General features: G+C 29.4%; 1 protein-coding gene across 1 annotated transcript; it reads left to right on the top strand.

The window, feature by feature from the left end:
* Positions 1-16,218: 16,218 nt before the first annotated feature.
* On the top strand, positions 16,219-17,751 carry LOC132916381 (clusterin-associated protein 1-like). The gene is made up of 3 exons (XM_060976302.1): positions 16,219-16,409; positions 16,759-17,157; positions 17,258-17,751. The coding sequence occupies exons 1-3, from the start codon at positions 16,227-16,229 to the stop codon at positions 17,294-17,296; spliced, it is 621 nt and encodes a 206-aa protein (XP_060832285.1). The 5' UTR covers positions 16,219-16,226; the 3' UTR covers positions 17,297-17,751.
* Positions 17,752-22,373: the final 4,622 nt, after the last annotated feature.

Genomic DNA, 22,373 nt, shown 5'->3' on the forward strand with positions numbered 1-22,373 from the left:
TATGTATTACTATGTATTACTATAGCCCTAAGCTATGTTATTGAGAAGGTAAAATAAAGTATTCTACTGTGAGTAGTAACTATAAAGTATTATATAGTGCCTATAATTGTTTACTGTATTCTGTATGAAAATTTTCTAGTAAATAAACTTTCTTTCTTGACACATGTATCGTTTACTATTTCCGACTCTCAATTATACCACCAGATACACGGTACACAGTATTATTAAAATAAATTATTTACTATAGTAATTTATTCAAAATATTTTAACCGAAATGGATTGCATTCATTAATATATAGGGTAGCTGAATTACATAGTAGATGCTAAATGACTTCTATTTTATATATTGTCTAAAGAAATTGTTGCACAATTTTGTTTCAGAAAAAATGCTACTTGACATACCTATATTCCCTTGCAGATAGTAGCGCATTGCAGATAAAATAATTAAAATTTGGTTTGATTGATTGAATCGACCAATTTTCCGTTAATCTTCAAATCTTTGCATACTTTGGAAACATAATTGCCTTGATCAAATTTTCCTTTCATAAACCCGATTTCTTCTATAGAAATTCTCAATTAAACACTTTTTCAATTTCATCAAATGTAGCAGTCGTCATTCCCCAGTCCAAGCTGCTAAGTAACTGATTATTTATAACTTTCAAATCCGTCGTCAAAGCTATTTTTAAATATTATCAAATATCGCATCATACACAGAAATCCTCGCAAACAAACAGAGTAATCATACACAAGTAACCGTGACGCCAACAAGAACAAGTAACACCAACGGGATTTCCCTTTCTTTTAATGATCCTTATTTCCATTTTTTCAAAGAGAACGATTAAGTTTTCCATGCTACTATCGCATTTCCATCGGGCGAGGAGAATAATTAAGATCCTGTTCCGTATGCGGAACACGTGAGTCGTCGCATCTTTGTCTGCATAATTTATTACGAAAACGGTAAAATGCCGATGCGTCCGAGCGAAATATGTCTTGGTCGACTGTACAGATAATGAAGAAGAACGATGTACGAAAGATCATTAGCGATCATTTTCTGATTCTCCCTTGAAAACGACAAATCATACGCGTTGCCGCCTGTATTACTGAACAGCATGCCTAACAATGATTGCGATTGATGAATCTTCCTGGAGAAACGTTTGGTTCCCCAGTGTTTCAGATACTCTAAATGTCATCGTAAATATGAATTATTGATAAAATGTTTATAAAAGATTCAAAGTATATAAACTCTTACGGATAGTAAATTTTTTACAGAACCTGACGCAATTCGTTAACTTGTATCTAAGCGATTTATGAATCATTCATTTCTAAAATAATTAATTATCAACAGCTACTCGTCAATGACCACATAATTGTGGTTGATGCAACGTAAGGAGTAAAATAAAAAAAGCAGAAAGATAATTTTTTAAAGAATTGCATACGATTCAGTAGCTGTCGAGACTTGATAAATCATTCATCCCTTACAGTAGCTATTGTTAATAAACACACAAGTGCAGTTGATGCGATGTAAATGAATATTAAAGAAATACAGGAAGTGTAGATACTAATCTTTTATGACTCTACGTAACTTGAAAATTACATAGTCGTATTTATGTTTTTCAAATTTTATTTTATTTTATTTTATTTTATTATTATCGTGCTATCACTTTTTACTAGCATAGAATTATAGTGAATTCTTTCGAATAATTGAGGCACTTGTTTGAAAAATGACAAATACGTACACAATACGTATTTATTTGCAGGATTGTGCTACGAACTTTCGGCGTTTTGTAAATATGGATAGAAATGTGTCTGAACATTTGACAGCACATATATTTATCTGCTAAAGTTATTCAGGAATTAAAAGTTTCGTCTTGTAACATTTTTTCTACGAGCGACTCAATTATTCTTACATTTTAGTTTGAAATGATTAAAGTGAACATTTTTTACGATCTACAGGTCCTCTCCACTCACAGAAAAGCAGAATTATGATTGAGATCATTGAATTAAACATTTTTATTAGATATTATTAGCTTGACAATATCTTTCTATCTTGATGTATATATAATTTTAAAATACAATTTTTTTCGTGAAAAATTGGATGTCGCTGTTATGAACATGAAATGTGTATGTTGCTTAAAGCTTGGCTCTATTTACCAAACAATTTTTCACCGATTAGGATTGTACTCATGAAGCTTTCCAAGAAGAAATTGTACAAAAGATAACGAAATTACAAACGTCTAGTGGAAATAATTACTTGTCGTAACAACGTCTTGTTTTGGACGAAATTTAATTTCTGGAAAACAAATTCCCGCAACATGAGTAATGCTCGAAATAATAATTCTTCGTAGGAAAATATACAACTTGCTACCTATTAATAATTACTCAAGTAATTTCATTCTGTATATACATAACATTCTTGAATATTTTCAATGTAAAGTTAGAAATACATGAGTGAAAAGAAGTATTCATGAAATTAAAATATCGCATATCATTCACACATTCGGTATAATGATGTGTATGTCTTCAATTTCTCTTTATGTTTGTAGAATGAAACAGATTTGCAGCTTCTATTTCTATTTAAGCATGAAGTATATTATAAAATTCAATTAATAAATGATCACTGAACAAAATGCACATTTCTACATAAATTATATAGTATCTGTTTAACCCAACAAACCCACTTGTTCCAGTAATGTACAAAAGTAAATTGATTGTTTTGCCTTTACGTGCACTGATTATGTATCTTGAGATGAAAAATATTTGTTGAAACCTTAGGCAATGAATAAACTAAAAATATTGAAAGACGCGTTAGTAAATTTGAAAATAGAACGACAATTCTTTAGGAATATGTGGCGAGCATCATTGGAAATACCAAAGGAAAACTTCGAAAATAGGAACACCGAGATGTATTGCGAAGATGTTTAAAATAGTGTTGGCAATAACAACATCACAATGAAATGTAGAATATATGAAAGACATATTTCTAAAACTCACTCAACCAAAAAAAAAGTAATATTTTATAAGTAAATTATATAACTAGTGAATAAAGAAAAATTAAAAGGAAAATATAAAATTTATTAATTTTGAAATATGAAAATTCTGTTAGACGGTCAGCTATTCAAGAGTTAATTCAAGTACCCATTATTTCATTTCTATAAAAATTAAAATATCTATTCCGATTTCTTTTATGCTTGCTTAGAGAGCAGCATTATCCGTCAAACATTGCAGTGCTATATCGTTCACGCGTAGTTCGCGTCAATCTCTGCCGTACAAAGAAACAGCCCCGCACAAAATTCAACCGTACCTAAGAAGTTAAGAATGATAGGGTTGTAGTTCCACGTAGTCTAAGGAAATAAATACAAAATAAAGTGTTAAATAGGTTATACTATAGTCACTTAGACATGGAAAAAAATTAAAATAAAGCGCGAGAAATACCTTTTTGACTATGTATAAATATGCAGATGGAACAAATGATTTAAAATTGCGAAACTTGCTTGTGTTTTCAAGAAAGTAATAAACAGGACCTATTAATATCTCGCGAGGTATCAGAAACATCATCAAAATAGGTATAGACTTATTAGAATTTAAGAACAAGAACTATCTCCTAATTATAGATTATTATTCGAAATATGTAGAAATATATTTTCTATCAAACGTTAGTGAAGATACAATAAATGTATTAAAGTCTAGTTTTGCAAGATGCGATATATAAAAGATTGTATAGTCTGATGGAGGAACGCAATATACAAGTAGAAAATTTTGGAAAAAACTGCGATTTTAAGAATATCACCTACAAAATATCTAGAAAGTAACGGAATGGTCGAAGGACATATTCAGACTGTTAAACGCATATTGAAGAAAGTGAAATTTGATAATAAAGATCCATATTGAGTCCTATTAGAATATAAATATTTTCTAACGTTCAATATGAATTATAAAAATACGAAAGACAATGATTATGAAATAAAGCCAAATTGTGGGGCAGACAAATCACACAAAAAAAGCATTTTGGCAGGAAAACAAAGATTCTTTCGAATTTCTCAATTGATGATAAGGTTAAAATACAAAATGATAAAAATAAAGTGTTTGATAAATCGGGAATATCTTGTAACATTTTAACAAAATCGAAAAGGTTTGTTAATCGACATAAGAAACATATCATACGGGATTCGAATAATAGTAAATTCAAGATTGTTAAACAGGAAATAAATGAAAACACAGTATCTATTAGTAATAATAGTGTAAGAAGCAAACTAAGTACAGTATTAAACAGAGAATAGACAGTGAGAAGAAAATGCGATAGACCTTAAGAATAATCAAACAGATGTAAAAATAAAAGATGAAAAGCTCAAAAAAAAAGCAATACACTTAGTTATTTAAAAAGTTACGTTGTAAGATACAAATTTTATGTTATGTTATTTTAAGATGCTAAGATTAAGATTCCTTATTTTGTTCAAAAAGTATATGAGTATATGTACGTGATAGAGCCAACATGGTGCTGACCAAGAGACTGAGCATCTACAGTGCTGGACAAAAGTATTGGCACAGCATGATTGTTATGATAGAAATGCTTATAACTACTAAACAAATTGATTTAAACAAAAAACTTTTTGACGTATTTATTTATTATCTATTCTAGTTTATTACATAACAAGAGCAACAATATAAATAAAATAATACGCAAAATAATAACAAAAATATATTTTTTGAACATTTTATGGGTGGACAAAACTATTGGCACAGTAGAATATTTACGCTTATAACTAATTACATAATAAACTTCTAATATTTTGTTGGCAGTCCTTTTCTTTTAAGGACTTCCTTTAATCTTCTGGGCATCGAGTGGACTAATTTTTTAGTGAATTCAGGTACAATATTGCTCCATTCCTGCAGAAGAACTTTCTTCAGTTCAGACTTGCTTGTGATATTATGTTTCCTAATTCTTTTTTCCAATTCGTTCCACACGTGCTCAATGGGATTCATATCGGGACTTTGAGGTGGTGTGTTTAATGTGTGGGCAGTATTATATATTATCCACTGACGAACAATATACGCCATATGTTTAGGATCTCGATCCTGCTGAAAATAGAAATCCCTGGGGAGGTTTAATTTTTGAGTACTTTTCAAAAGATTTTGCTTGAGTATATTTAAATATACATATTTATCCATTATCTCATCAATGAATATAAGTTCTCCTACACCCGATGATGCCATACATCCCCACACCATTAAACCACCACCCCCATGTTTCATGGTGGCTTGCAGATTCAGTTCGTCCATCTCTGTGTTGGGTTTTCGCCATACTAATATTCTGCCGTCAGATTTAAAAATATTAAACTTACTTTCATGTGAAAACATGATCTTTTCCCAAAAATCAGTATCTTTCGTAACAAACTCTTTCGCGAATTCCACTCTTTTCTTTTGGTTTATTTTACTGATGTAGGGCTTTCTTCGTGCTGCACGGGCAGAATAACCGGCATCCTTCAATACCCTACGTACAGTTTTGGTACTTACTTCTTTTTCACACTCAGCTTTTAACATCGAAGCAATTTCAGTCGAATTAGTTTTTGGATCCTTCTTTACAATATTTACGATTTTCCTTTTTTCTCGAATTGTTACCTTAGAAGGGCGACCACTCCTAATTTGATTCTCTAGATTTTCTTCACTTTTAAAGCGTTTTATGACTGAACGCACAGTAAAACGACTTCTGTTTATGATTTGTGCAATTTCGTTGTAAGATTTATTCATCTTATATAAATTTAATATTATTTTTCTTTCTTCAATTGTGGTTTCTTTCGTTTTTCTAGACATTATTACTCTTTCTTGGTTTTTTGTTGTTTAATAACTGAAGTCTCCAGTTTCACTGATCGAGTGTTATAATAAAAGACTAACGGGGTATTTCCCTTCGCTACTTCCAAATGACGATCGGAAATCGTTGAAAACGGCGACGATACATTGTTTGTTCCATGCTGTGCCAATACTTTTGTCCACCCATAAAATGTTCAAAAAATATATTTTTGTTATTATTTTGCGTATTATTTTATTTATATTGTTGCTCTTGTTATGTAATAAACTAGGATAGATAATAAATAAATACGTCAAAAAGTTTTTTGTTTAAATCAATTTGTTTAATAGTTATAAGCATTTGTATCATAACAATCTTGCTGTGCCAATACTTTTGTCCAGCACTGTATATTGTAAGACATATTCTAGGATAAAGCTTTTATATCGTATTATAGTAATATCATAATTTTATTACAAGACATAATTAATAGACGCCGATAATGCAGCGAACATGTCGTACAATTGCTTATCTGTCGCTATTGATGTATATATTATTAAATGTTCTTATAATAGTTCAAAATACTCTAAATAACTTCTTTCACAAGTGACTAAAGTAATGACAGCTGAACGCTGGCATGAAAAGACGACAAAGGGATGCTTGAGGAAGGAGGACGATTAATCGTCAGTTGTTAATTGAGAATCTAGTTGTGAGGAATTAGTTACGGGTCGAGAGTTGAGTCAAGAGAGAGAGAGAGAGAGAGAGAGAGTTGCGAGCGAATTGCGAGTTGGTTAATTATTAGTTTCCGAGTTGTTATGAGTCGTTAATTATTAGTTGTGAATTGTGAATTATCAATCTAATTATCTTAATTATATCACATTACTACATTAAGTTCATATTAAATAACTATCGTTTCCTATTTAACCCACTTTAAATAAATCCATATATCAATAAATTTATCATATAGAATAGGAATTACTGGAAATCCTAATTTGTAGTAATTCTGATAATGATTTTATATTATTTTAATACAACTTTATCTAAACTAAATCAACGCTGAAAGACAAGAATCCAGATGCCATTAACCACAAACAATGACTTTAATTAATTGTCTACGACAGTTGCGTTACAAAATTACATGATATTAATATCAATGTACATTAATAAAAAGAAGTATATTTTGATCGTTCTCGAAACGTCAATTATGCCTTTTAAGGATGTTACGAATTCTTAACTTCCATATCGGATAAAAAATTCTCTTGAAGCGTATGAAAGTTAACTCAAATTCGACTCTCTCCTAACTTTCTCGGTAAGTTGCACATAGCGACAGTACTCTTTCATTAAAATGATTTTGTCGGTTATCTTAATGCCTCTAAAAAGACCAAAGATCATCTTTTATCGCGCTCATCGCTTATATCGTAAGACAAAGTATGCTTACACCATAAATGCGGTTACGTCCAACGGGCATAAAAATCGCGTTACATACGTTTTAATTGTGTTATATATTATGATTTTATCTGTATAATCATTACAGTGGTATTGTATTAGATTAAAAAATTCTTTAAAGAAACTACATTGTGTAAAATTTCAGAAGTTGAAAGAAATATTTGATGAACGAAACTATGAAACGTGCTGTTCTTCCATCGGTTCTCGGATAATGTCAAGTCAAAATATAATTTCGATAGTCCATCGTTGATATTACTTGGAAAACTGTATGGTTAGTATTCTTGAGTATTATTACTTTGACTAGAAATATTAATAATGGCCATTCTTTCTTTTTCTTCTTTTTACTACTTACTACGATATTAAAATGCTTTCTCAAATTTCTTTACAAATTCCATCGTTTATTCCTAACATAAAAATGTAACGTATTTGACGATATGTTATCAAAAATGTATATAGATACTTCTTACCACGTTTTGTTTAAACGACACTTTCAGCTGTGGTTTTTTTTATCGAAAATGTCACGCACAGTTGCAGAATTTATAAGAATTTCTAAAGGCATTTTTCACTTTACGGTCCATAGATGAATAAACGTAAGAAAAACTGTCTTTGACGATTGACTGAATGTCGTGTATGTGGTGACAGAAGAATTAAAGCATATACATATGTATGGGACCGTATACGGCTTCTGACTATAGGGTCCCAAACAATGAAAGGAAAGGAACTGTTAATTTACTGTAATGCATTTACCATCAGAGTAATTGTAACGTAAGGAATTAATCGAACGAGTTCAATTATAAAATATTGCAAATTTAGAAAATTTTGTGAATTTCTGCACAACTGCAAAGATATCTAATACTTATAATATGAATGAACAATACAGAATAAACCATATATGAATAATCGACTAATTATCTAAATAGTCAACATTTGAAAAAGGAAAAAGAAGAAAGAACCTAAAAGATAAAATATTTACAAAAATGATGAGGGTCAAACCTGAAACAATCAACTGCAAAATGTATTAAATACGCGAAAGCAAGCTTGCAAGCCATTTAGGTTCGCGTGGCACGAAGATATTTTACTCGACAACCATATCGTGAATTACACAGTCATCTATAAAATAGAATCCAGCCGCCACGCGACTCGTACGAGATAAATCGCGTATTCCTGCGCTTGTACATGAATGCGCGTTCCACCAGGCTGCGGTCACGCGCCAAATTGTGCAATCCTTCTTTCCATTTTTTCTCCTTCTCGTCCACTCCTTCTCTATTTGTTCGTTCTATTGGATGCTCCTTGTTAGACGAAATGACGACAAGTGGAAAACATTAAATCCCATAGTGATAATACGTATAATACATATACACTACTATACAAAAATATCGAGAAACTTGCTTATTCTTTAATTTAAGATATATTTTAATTCTAAAATTACAGATAAATGAAATTATGATCGTTAATCTTTATAATTACCTTAACTACGTATGTAAGAATAGACTTATAAGATTATATAAGATATAATACAATACTATAGAATATACAAGAACATTATGGCACGATGATATTAATTTTTAAAATGCAATATGTAGTATCGCAGTAAAGATGGTGTTTGTAAATTGTCAAACCTCGTAGAATCATCTTGCTACTTAGTAAACTCTTTATCTTTAGATTTCTGGATTTTTGATTCATAAGTCAGATTAAGAAGGATCTCCTAAACTAATAGAAAGACTTCTAATGTTGATACAATTAGTACCATTTAAATAACAAATATGTGTAGTAGAATATATATTAAATAGTAACATATATTACTGCTATATGCCCTTTAATAACCAACCTAAATTTATATTTTACCAATTCCATAAAAAGATAGTAAATACTGCTTTCAGTTAATTCATCGTTCATCTGTACGCTTTGATCAAATTTAAATATCTACTGTTACTCCTAAGCTGACTAAACTTATGGACGTTAATGTACATACGTATAATCAAATAACACCCAACAATACTTATACGAAAAATCGCATCATAAATATATAAACGCACGTCGTCCGCGTAATGTTACGATAATTGCAATTTTGTGTCAATGTTATCAGCAGTATCGACTCATAGTCACGAGTAAACTTTCATCATACATTGTTTCATGAGTTGGTTCGATTGAATCATAATGACCACTGCTAACCTGTGAAATTTTCCAACTGTGCGTATAAATAGACTTGTGATACGGAAGGTGAACAACTTAAAGATTTAAACAGCTGCCACAAAATTTGAATATTATTGAGAATGATTGTGCGGTAGCAGCTATGGGTATCGTCATCTGATAGTATTGTGAGCTTATAAATGCTTGTTGAATTTTATACGCGTTGAATGAATGAAGTGGCTTTTGTAGGAATTTTCTTGGAATATACATATTTAATATTTAATACGTTGCAGGAATTGTAGTTTTGGAAACATTACTTTCGAGGTTTTCCTTTTTGAAGATTACTAACTAATCTTAAAACTATAATCTTACGAATAAAATTTGCAAGAGAGATTTTACCTTAAAAAAGAAGTTTGTTATTCCAACAATTTTAGAACCTAGGAAACGAATAATGTCTAATTATGATGTTTAAAAAATGAATAATGGTGAACACTTAATAATTGAAATTACTTTCATTTTCCAAAAGCAAAAGTGTTTCTTAACAAAATCACAGAGGTCTTAATTCATATATTAATTATCCCTTTGTTATCGCAATTCGCATTACATTTGGTATTGTTATATTTAATATTACTTCATCTTCCGAGTATTAGCGCGATATCCTGAAGCCAGCTGCAATACTGGCGAAACGTCGGAAATCTGCTTCTTCTTCTCCTTTTCAGAAAGCTTCAAATTGTCTTAGCTGAAGTAATATTAAATATAACAGTGCCAAGTGATAATATAGACCGTAAAAGCATCAAGACTCTCATTTGTTACTGTTTATTGTTTCATTATTTTAAAAAATGAAGCTTCGAACGGAACAGCATTAAATAAATAATCTTTATTCAAACCTTTCCGATTCTTACACTTTTACGATTTCTTCGTGTAAAGTCACTTGTTTTTACTTATACGAGTCGCTGTTGGAATTTCATTCCTCATATTTATATTTCTTAGAAAACACTGTTCCATCTTGATTGAATATTTTTAGAATGAATATTATTATAATGAAAAAGATATTTATATGTATTTATACAAAATGAATAGAATTTAATTTCTAATAAATCTAATTTTTCAAAAACTATTATTATAGACAGTCTTCTTTTCATATCTGCCCAAACGTATAGATTCTTAACCTAATACAATACATAATGTAGTATTTTCTCTACATGTATATACATATACATATATACGCATAAAAATATCTTTCCAATAAAACATACAACACTTCTATCATAGCGAGGTTTGTTAACCTCTGTAATATATATGTATATAATATATTCAATTGCATCACCGCTTAAAAATACCGAACATATACTTATTTTTGTTAAAATATATCTTAATTGTACAATTATAGGTAAATCTAGTTTCAATGAGTTTATTTCTTGTGGTTATAGCTAAGTATGTATAACATACTACGAATATTATGATGTGATTAAATGGACTTTTAAAAACCAATATGCAGTATTAAAGCTAGTGTTCATAATTGTTAAAACTTGCAGAACAATTTTGTTACTTGATAAGTTCTTTATCTTCAGATCTTTTGATTTCTGAATTATAAGTCAGATTCCTTTAAACAAGATTCTTCTTCTAACCGATAAAAGGTCTCTGATGACGTGATACAAGCAACGATATTTAAATAACAAAATGTATATATAGTACTATCTGTAGTACTTAATAAAATATATTATTATTATCTTTTTAATAAAAAATTTAAGTTATATATAGTCTGTTGACTTCATAGGGCGATAGTAAATGCTGCCTCTAATGATTAATTCATTACTAATTTTCACGCTCTGAGCGAATTCAAACATTATCAATACAAATCAGCCAAATGTGTGAATACTTATAAATGATTTGTATGATATTATACTTCAATATTATACATATGCAATGGGTGTAAAAAGTATTTGTACATTCTTTGAAATGGAATAACTTTTTAAAAATTAGACCAAACGATTTAAATTTTATTGAAAAGATAGAAGAATTAGTTTACTGTATACTACATACAGATGATGTAAAAGAAATTTTTGAAAAAATTGTGATTTGTCCTGAAGAAAATAATAAAGGTCGCTTTCTACAACTTTTCCATGTAAGATTGTAATGAAGATGTAAATGACAAATTTTGAAGATTTATGCCAGTTATATACAAGATGTTTCATAAGATTTGAAACTCACTGAAAAACTGCAATTTTCACCATTTTTAACTGTTTTTAACTGTTTGTAGCACATAGTAACGTCATTCGATTTCGATGAAATATTCACTATAGCATTGTATATAGCTGACCATACATCCACAAAGTGTGCGTTTCAAAATTTTTATTACAGCCTTAGAAAAAAGAAAAGTTGTAAAAAGTGACCTTTACTATATTCTTCAGGACCAACGGCAATTTTTCCCAAAATTTTGTACACGTCATCTAGTAAACTGATCCTTCTATCTTATCAAAAAGACTCAAGTCGTTTGATCCAATTTTAAAAAAGTTATTCTGTTTTAAAGAGTGTACGAATACTTTCTACATCCAATTCTATATGAATTTAACTATATATTATTGAATTAGAATCCACGTGTACTTAACGAAATAAGGTACATCCTACTATTGAATCTGTTTCGCAAATTAATTTATTAATTATTAATAAATAATCGATGAGTCCGATCGATTTTACGACTTACGACAAATAAATTTTCGTTGGTGCAATAACCCGCAACACCGTAAAGTAGCGGCCTTGTCACAATATTTAGCCGGGAAAAACGCACAGTCGAGTTAAGAAGTTCGGCGTCCTTGCGGCAGATCGCTTGTCAGTTATTACCGTCTTTTCCAGAATGCGTTTGTGCAATCCTTCAGACCATTGCAAAACAACGATTGCGCCAATAGTTTTGTGTACTTTACAACAATACGTAGTTTTATCGAATATCGTTAAAAATATGAAATATCCGACTTATCAGTTTTTTGACTAAGAATGATACTTCCAGACAGAAAAATAGCACATCTAAACTATTCTTAGATTTTTAGATAGATATTTAAATACTTAGGAACCTATAGTATATTTACTAACCTAAATAGTCTAGTTTATTTAGGAACCTATCTCACAACGGTATTCGAACACTTATGTTAGAGAAACCAACTGTAGAAATTTATGTTTATACGTGTTCACGTATAGAAATATTTTAAAATTTCATTAATACTGTAATGAAAATACAACTGTAAGATTACGATAAGATTACGATTATAGTGATTAGAATTATCATGATTATATTGGTAATAGAGCGATATCGTGGGAAATGTGCTATTGAAACTGTAGAAGAAAGCTACAAAATATTTAGTGCAAGTACATATTTCGCAGAGAACTCAGAAATATTTAAACAGTCAATTATTCACTCTGTTAAAAAATGTCAATATTCAGTCAAATATATTAATATTATATATTATAATACTATAGCATTAAATACTAATTATAGGTGTAAGACTGCTATTCGTACCGTATACTAATTTTTCTTAAACATTTTTTGTAGTAAATGTCTCGTAACTTCTGTACAATATTTCATTTTAAATTTTATCGATATAATCAAGTTAGTTGTGTTTCATTATAGTGTCAATGAAATTTGAAAACGTTTTATATAAACATAAAATATACAGAACGTATACGTAAAAGTTTTCTATGATAACTGTTCAAATACTTTCCCGAGTAATACAATCCTTAATTGTTCAGTGGAATTTCATTACTTATTCTTATATTAGCAAAAGAGGAAAATCGAGTAAAATGACAACACATTCTCAAAACTAAGACGTTTCTTTTCTAACAAGGCGTTAGTGTTGTTAACTATACATTTTGGAGAAAGAATGATACAGCTTGAGAATATAGTTTTGCGATGGGTTATCATATTCCTTATTGTGGTATTCTTTTAATTCATTAATAATTTCAAATTGTTTATTCCCTTTATATTTGTATCTGAAAAAAGCATTTGCCTGAACAATAGGAAAAATAATCTTTAACAATTTTGGTAACATTCTTAAAAGGCATTAAAAATATTAGAAAATTCTTAAATTATTATATAAATTGTTTAGTCACAATATTTATGAATATTCCTTCTTTTGAAATGCGGTGATACGTCAGCAACCTTGATCAGTTCATTATTCTCCGGTTTGTAATTTTGGTAATAAAACCTAACCGCAAACAAATGCATACCGGTGCTTTTATTGTTTTACGAGATAGTCTTTCACACTCACTGTGAAATTTAATACCTAGTAATCATTAGGTGTTATCCGCGACCAACATTCCATCAAAGAAGAATTCTATGTATTGTGTATTATAGTTGTGTATAAAATAATTGTATGTATGTTGTACTTACTTGTGTACATCGAAATCAATATTATTTAATCGCGTGTAATTAAATTTGGATTATTAACAAGATTCGTATTATTTCCTGAAATTGTAAAATATTAAATGCGATGTACAATTTTTTGATTTTTTGGTAGTATGTGACAATTTCTTGTGTACTCCTTCTTAACTAAATGAATCTAGCCCTCATGATAATTTCTATACCCAATAACCTTTTCTTATAATTTTGTTCTACATAAATCACATTAAATTGTTTTATAACAGAAATAAACAAGTATTATAAAATTATATATAGAATTCTATACGTACTTTTTTTACGATTATACGATGTCCTGTTCTACCATATACTTTATTTATAATTTCGAATCAAAATTTACAGTTTGAATTCTGAACCATTGCACATGCTGTAATTATATTCTATGGTGAATCGATAACGTTGAAAGTTATTGATTAAAGGATTAAAGGATTCTGAAGCTCTCTAAACACGTGGGACTAAAATGCATTATAAAAATACTGATGCGACTTTGTACTCGTTTTAATAATTGATGCTAATTTGTGTTTATTAATTAGTATAGTATTGAACGAGTTTTTCAAATTTCGAAATTCGTCGATTTACTCACTATTATTTGTTAATTATTTGTTAGTTTGTTTATTGCTTTCTATTTCTCTCAATTGATTTCTATTTTATGTAAAATTGTACGATTTTACCTTCTATATTAATACGTATATATATATATATATATATATATATATATATATATATACACTTACGATACATATATACATATATACAAGAAATTGTAATAAGTTTTTAGCATATTACTAAATTATTTTAAATTAGTCATTCCAGATTATCCTAGTGATGCGAAAACATGTAAAGCACGATACTGAGAACTGAATTGAAATGAATTAACTTTAACTTAAAAAAGTACTCAGACATTAAAAAATTTACTGGCGTTGCTACATGAATTAAATGTTATAATTTAAGAAAAAATGCACTTATTTGAAATATCTTGCCACATGCTGTACTATAATCGATATAAACAGAACACTAACCACTAATATATCATGCACTTTTTATGATAAGCCAAATTAATATTGCGTTAAATAGGCACACAACAAAGCATCTTTCACTGGTTGCTTAACATATATTGAAATCGAAATATCGAAATATTACAAAGAATTTTTGTGAGAATCGATTCTGGAACTTGTAGCTAGTAGCAACGTTCAGATGACACGTTTGTTATTACCGCAGTATAGGTTATGGTATGATTTAAGAATTTAAAGAAACGACAAAATGATTATTGTCAGCAGACGGTAGACTTGAATTTTTAAGACAGATATAATACATAATCAATTTTGTATTCTTGGAAGAGACTTTGCTTACAAAAGTGCTTTTTTTCTTGGTAAGTTATATCCCACAAGCAATTTAATACGGTTCATGCCAACCTTCGTAAGTTTATTATAATTTAATAATGTACTAGAATCTACTATTTTGTACATTTTATTTTGTTGATTTCACGTACGAAATCTCCTAATTATTTATTTAAAATTTTGCTTAGAATATTTCTGATATTTATGTTTAAAATAAAATTAACATAACTAACTTTAACTAAACAATTTTTTAAAATTATCTTATACGTTATGAAATATAAAGACTTATAATTAAGAATTATTTATACTATATAATTGTATAACATTCTCAGGTTATGTTGAATACTATGTATACTAATTAAAGAACTTGATATATAAATCGCAGCATATAAATCGCACAAATAGTAAAGTAGATTTAAGGTTGCATGTAGAAAGTGCTACGTGGCTAGCAGAGGATATTAGAAATAAATTATTCGAACAGGTTTGTAATTTTTCACAACTACAAACAAATGTTATAACTATAAGCACTAATTTCACATAAGAAAGGTTTTAAATAATTATATCATTACAATATAAAAATAAATTATCTAAAGAGGGTTGTGTAATAATCATCCATCCAATATTAGCCATCGTCATATTAGTGATTTTTAATATTAGATGGTGATTTTCTTAATTTGACTTTTATTAATTTTTATGAATTTTTTAAAATATATATTTAATTCACTTTAGAAAAAAATAATTCAATTAATTAATAATTGTCATTCTGATGTAAATATTGAATACCAATATGTACCATCATTCATTTGCGGATTATAAGTATTATATTATATAAACTTGGAATTCTTTAAAAAAATTAATATATAACGATTTAGTTACTATAATTGCAATTAAATTTCTTAATTTGTTATGTATTTATGGTTACAACAGAAGTAGAAAAAATGTATGAATCAAAATTTTGAGTAATATTTTCGAAGGCCTTCTTTTGAACCTATGATTCAAAGAAAAATAATGTCTTATATATATAATGTATGAAACTCGATATTTCCTTGACAATGTGCTCAACTAAATCAAAATATAACTTGATACGATAATTATATTTATTCTTTTGATAGATTTTACGAAAGTGATGCGAGTCCTTGGTTATCCTAGATTAATTTCTGTTGGAAATTTGCCACTGTCAAATCTTCCATTGGGTGCTGAAATTCTTGTTTGGCTGCCCAAAAGATCTGACCCAGATGCGGATATATCTAGTGAACATAATACCGAAGAAGAGCGTATTTTATTAATACGTGCAGTTGCTGAATTTATGGTAATAAAACTTGCAGTTTGTAATTTTTAATTTCGTTAGTTTTATATTTCATGAAAATAAAATGTTTCATCATCGAATTTTATAATTTATATTTTTACCATTTATGTTTATTTCTTAATTGTTATTTAATTTTTAAGCATGCATAGAAAAAGTACCTAATTAATATAGTTTCCAATTTTAATTTTAAGTTCCTCTGGAAGTATCAACTTCTTATTAACGAAATTATAAGAAAATAAAAATAGTAAATTAATATTTATATTTTTTAATGGATTAATATTGTACTGTTTATACTATGTTGTTTTTATATTTTTATACTGAAATTTATCATTGTCAAATGATTTTAATACAGGCTTTAAAAACAAATGTCAAATTAAATAAAAAAAAATTATACCAAGCTGATGGCTATGCTGTAAAAGAATTACTAAAAGTAGCCATATTACTATACGATGCACAAAATAATAATATTAATAACAGTATAATGTCTGATGGTAATTTTAGTACAATTAGTTTTGACATTTCCAATAAAGTAAATGAATTAAAATCAACTAGGCAGTTAGCCAGTCAGTTGACTGTCACTGGTGCACCACTTTTTGACTTATTAGGTCGTGAAGTTGATCTCAGAGAGATTCGTAACTCAAAAGTTGCTAGACAATTTGACATCACAGAAATTGAGATGATCTTGAAAAGTGTTATAGAAAATGTACATAAAGAAGTTGATGACACTAAAAAACAAATTGAGAACGTTAAGGTATTACTACCTCTTCATTTTATTCTTAGAATGGTAAAATATTCTTTAATAATTCCTCTAATCTTTAAATATTCCATTATAGTTTCTCTAATGATTAAAGAACACAGAGCAAAGTTTGGATACAAGAATTGAAAGATAACGTGCAGAGCTTGACAGCAACCAAAAGAGATTGCGAACATTAAGAAAGGTACACCCAGTTTTCATGGAGGAATTTGAAAAATTTGAAATTGAATTAAGAGTTTTATATGACGACTACATTAAGAATCACATGAAACTGATGGCTCGCTAGATAGTGACAGTGACTTGTTTAATCGATCGTGATCTCAATGACGACGATGATAATAATATTCTAGACTCTGTAGGAGGAGCAGAAATTGAGAATATTGACTTGAAGGTTGGACAAGAAAAACGTATCGTTAGTACGCTAGATCACTCGGATGAGGATTTTTAACCATTACAAAAAACAATTACAAGAATTTCAAAATATACCGTCCATGTAATTATCGATGTCTATAATCACATTTCTACAATAACTATAAATAGGTGTCAATAAAAGGTAATATATTAATAGTCGTCGTGATCGAATAATTTTGACCGTGGTAAAAAGTACTTAAGATATATATGTTGGATTAACATTATGATTAGAGGCGTGTAACGAGTCTTCCTTTGTATTAGACATTATTATTGCGTAATAGAGAAGATGTCTGCTAGAACTAATATGATTATCACAGAATTTGACAAGTAACCGTGGTAATTAGATATTCCATTATGTCATAATGTATTAAGTCATATAATAATACATACTACCCCATCATATTACATAATATTATGCAATATATAACCATCACACGTTATAATACAGTACGTTATAATATATAGCGTTCAATATTATTACATAATATACTAATACGTTGTATAGTATTACGTTATAACGCAATAGGTTACAACATATTACGTAATAAAGTAAAACGCTATAACGTATTACGTTATATAGTGTTACGTTATAACGTATAACGAAATAAAGTATTACGTTATGTAGTATAACGTTATAAGTTAATACGTTATAACTTATAACGTTATACAGTATTACGTTGTAATGAGTAACGTTATATAGTATTACGTTATAATGTATAATGTAATATAGTATTACTTTAAATAATAGTACGGTATAACACATAACGTTATATAGTATAACGGTAAAACATATAATGTTATGTAGTAATACGTTATAACATATAAAGTTATATGGTACTACTCTATATAGTACTACGTTATACAGTATTCCGTTATAGAATATTACGTCATACAGCGTTACGGAATAACGTATAACGCTATAACGTATAGCGTTAAATAGTATTACGTTGTAATGTGTAACGTTACATAGTAATACATTATATAGTATTATGTTATGACGTATAGCGTTATACACTATTACGTAATAATGTATAACGTTATATACTATTACTTTATAGCGTATATCGTTATGTAGCATTACGTAACAACGTATAACGTTATATTCTATTACGTAATGACGTATAACGTTATGTACCATTACGTAACAACGTATAACGTTATATACTATTACGTATTAAGTTATAACGTTATATAGTATTACGTAATGACGTATAACGTTATGTAGCATTACGTAACAACGTATAACGTTATATACTGTTACGTATTAAGGTATAACGTTATACAGTAATACGTAATAACGTATAACGTTATATAGTATTACGTAATAACGTATAACGTTATATAGCATTACGTAACAACGAATAACGTTATATACTATTACGTATTCATGTATAACGTTATATACTATTACGTATTCATGTATAACGTTATATATTATTACGTAGTAATGTATAACGTTATATAGTATTACCCTATAACGTATAAGGTTATATAGTATTACGTTATAACGTATAACGTTATATACTATTACGTAATGACGTATAACGTTATATACTATTACGTACTAACGTATAACGTTATATACTACTACGTACAAACGTATAACGTTATATACTATTACGTACTGACGTACAACGTTATATAGTATTACCTAATGACGTATAATGTTTTATACTATTACGTACTGACGTATAACGTTATATTGTATTACCGTATGACGTACAACGTTATATCCTATTAGCTACTAACGTATAACGTTATATACTATTACGTTATAACGTAAAACGTTATGTAGAATTACCTTATAACGTATAACGTTATATACTATTACTTTATGACGTATAACGTTATGTACTATTACGTAATAGCGTATAACGAATAACACTATTACGTAATAACGTATAATGTTATATACTATTAAGTACTAACGTATAACGTTATATACTATTACATAATGGCGTATAACGCTATGCAGTACTAGCTTATGACGTATAACGTTATATAGTATTACATACTGACGTATAACATTATATACTACTACGTACTAACGTATAACGGTATATACTATTGTGTTATGACGTATAATGTTATATAGTATTACCTTATAACGTATAACGTTAAATAGTTTTACCGTATGACGTACAACGTTATATCCTATTACGTACTAACGTATAACGTTATATACTATTACGTAATGACGTATAACGTTATGTAGTATTACCATATGACGTTTAACGTTATGTAGCATTACCTTATAACGTATAACGTTATATACTATTACGTACTAACATATAACGTTATATACTAGTACGTACTAACGTATAACGTAATATATTATTACTTAATAACGTATAACGTTATGTAGTATTAGCTTAAGACGTATAACGTTATATAGTATTACGTAATGACGTATAACGTTATGTAGTATTACCATATGACGTATAACGTTATGTACTATTACCTTATAACGTATAACGTTATATACAATTACGTACTAACTTATAACGTTATATACTATTACGTACTGACGTACAACGTTATATAGTATTACCTAATGACGTATAATGTTTTATACTATTACGTACTGACGTATAACGTTATATTGTATTACCGTATGACGTACAACGTTATATCCTATTAGCTACTAACGTATAACGTTATATACTATTACGTTATAACGTAAAACGTTATGTAGAATTACCTTATAACGTATAACGTTATATACTATTACTTTATGACGTATAACGTTATGTACTATTACGTAATAGCGTATAACGAATAACACTATTACGTAATAACGTATAATGTTATATACTATTAAGTACTAACGTATAACGTTATATACTATTACATAATGGCGTATAACGCTATGCAGTACTAGCTTATGACGTATAACGTTATATAGTATTACGTACTGACGTATAACATTATATACTACTACGTACTAACGTATAACGGTATATACTATTGTGTTATGACGTATAATGTTATATAGTATTACCTTATAACGTATAACGTTAAATAGTTTTACCGTATGACGTACAACGTTATATCCTATTACGTACTAACGTATAACGTTATATACTATTACGTAATGACGTATAACGTTATGTAGTATTACCATATGACGTTTAACGTTATGTAGCATTACCTTATAACGTATAACGTTATATACTATTACGTACTAACATATAACGTTATATACTAGTACGTACTAACGTATAACGTAATATATTATTACTTAATAACGTATAACGTTATGTAGTATTAGCTTAAGACGTATAACGTTATATAGTATTACGTAATGACGTATAACGTTATGTAGTATTACCATATGACGTATAACGTTATGTACTATTACCTTATAACGTATAACGTTATATACAATTACGTACTAACTTATAACGTTATATACTATTACGTTATGACGTATAACGTTATAAACTATTACGTTATGACGTATAACGTCATATAATATTACGTACTGACGTATAACGTTATGTAGTACTACCTTATGACGTATAACGTCATATACGATTACGTACTAACGTATAACGTTATATACTACTACGTTCTAACGTATAACGTTATATACTATTACGTAATGACGTGTAACGTTATGTAGTATTACTTAATGACGTATAACGTTATGTAGTTTTACCATATGACGTTTAACGTTATGTAGCATTGCCTTATAACGTATAACGTTATATACTATTACGTAATGGCGTATAACGCTATGTAGTATTAGCTATGACGTATAACGTTATGTAGTATTGGCTTCTAACTTTTCCAACCCTCCACAACGTTGCGGAAGGCTCTCCAACGATTTCCAAAAACGTAGAATGGTTTTCCAACACTCCAGTACGTTTAGGAACGTCCTCCCACGATGTCGAACCGCGTAGAATCGTTTGACAATGATCCACGACGTAGTGGAAGGGACTTCAACTATTTCATATCACGCAGAATGGTTTTCCAACACTCCACAACGTTGTGGAAGGCTCTCCAACGATTTCCAATCACGTAGAATGATTTTCCAACCCTCCACAACGTTGTGGAAGGCTCTCCAAGGATTTCTAATCACGTAGAATGATTTTCCAACCCTGCACAACGTTGTGGAAGGCTCTCCAAGGATTTCCAATCACGTAGAATGATTTTCCAACACTCCACAACGTTGTGGAAGGCTCTCTAAGGATTTCCAATCACGTAGAATCGTTTTCCAACACTCCACAACGTTGTGGAAGGCTATCCAACGATTTCCAATAACGCAGAATCGTTTTCCAACCCTCCACAAAGTTGTGGAAGGCTATGTAACGATTTCCAATAACGTAGAATGGTTTTTCAACCGTCCACAATGTTGTGGAATGCTATCCAACGATTTCCAATAACGTAGAGTGGTTTTCCAAACGTCCACAACGTTGTGGAAGGCTATCCAACGATTTTCAATAACGTAGAATGGTTTCCCAACCCTCCACAACGTTGTGGAAGGCTCTCCAACGATTTCCAATAACGTAGGATGGTTTTAAAACACTCCACAGCGCTCTGGAAGGCTATCCAACGATTTCCAATAACGTAGAATGGTTTCCGAACCCTCCACAGCGCTGTGGAAGGCTGTCCAACGATTTCCAAGAACGTAGAATGGTTGTCCAACCCTCTACAACCTTATGGAAGACTTTGCAACGATTTCCAATAACGTAGAATGATTTTCCAACCCTGCACAACGTTGTGGAAGGCTCTCCAACGATTCCCAATCACGTAGAATGATTTTCCAACCCTCCACAACGTTGTGGAAGGCTATCCAA

The sequence above is a fragment of the Bombus pascuorum genome, chromosome 2 (genome assembly GCF_905332965.1).
Source record: "Bombus pascuorum chromosome 2, iyBomPasc1.1, whole genome shotgun sequence".
Taxonomy (NCBI): Eukaryota; Metazoa; Arthropoda; class Insecta; order Hymenoptera; family Apidae; genus Bombus; species Bombus pascuorum.

Bases quoted from the DNA above. Each gene is read 5' to 3' on its own strand.
- LOC132916381 (XM_060976302.1), top strand. From the start codon at position 16,227: ATGCGAGTCCTTGGTTATCCTAGATTAATTTCTGTTGGAAATTTGCCA. The intron at 16,410-16,758 runs GTAATAAAACTT...ATTTTAATACAG, and splicing joins GTGCAGTTGCTGAATTTATG to GCTTTAAAAACAAATGTCAA. The intron at 17,158-17,257 runs GTATTACTACCT...TAATGATTAAAG, and splicing joins AACAAATTGAGAACGTTAAG to AACACAGAGCAAAGTTTGGA.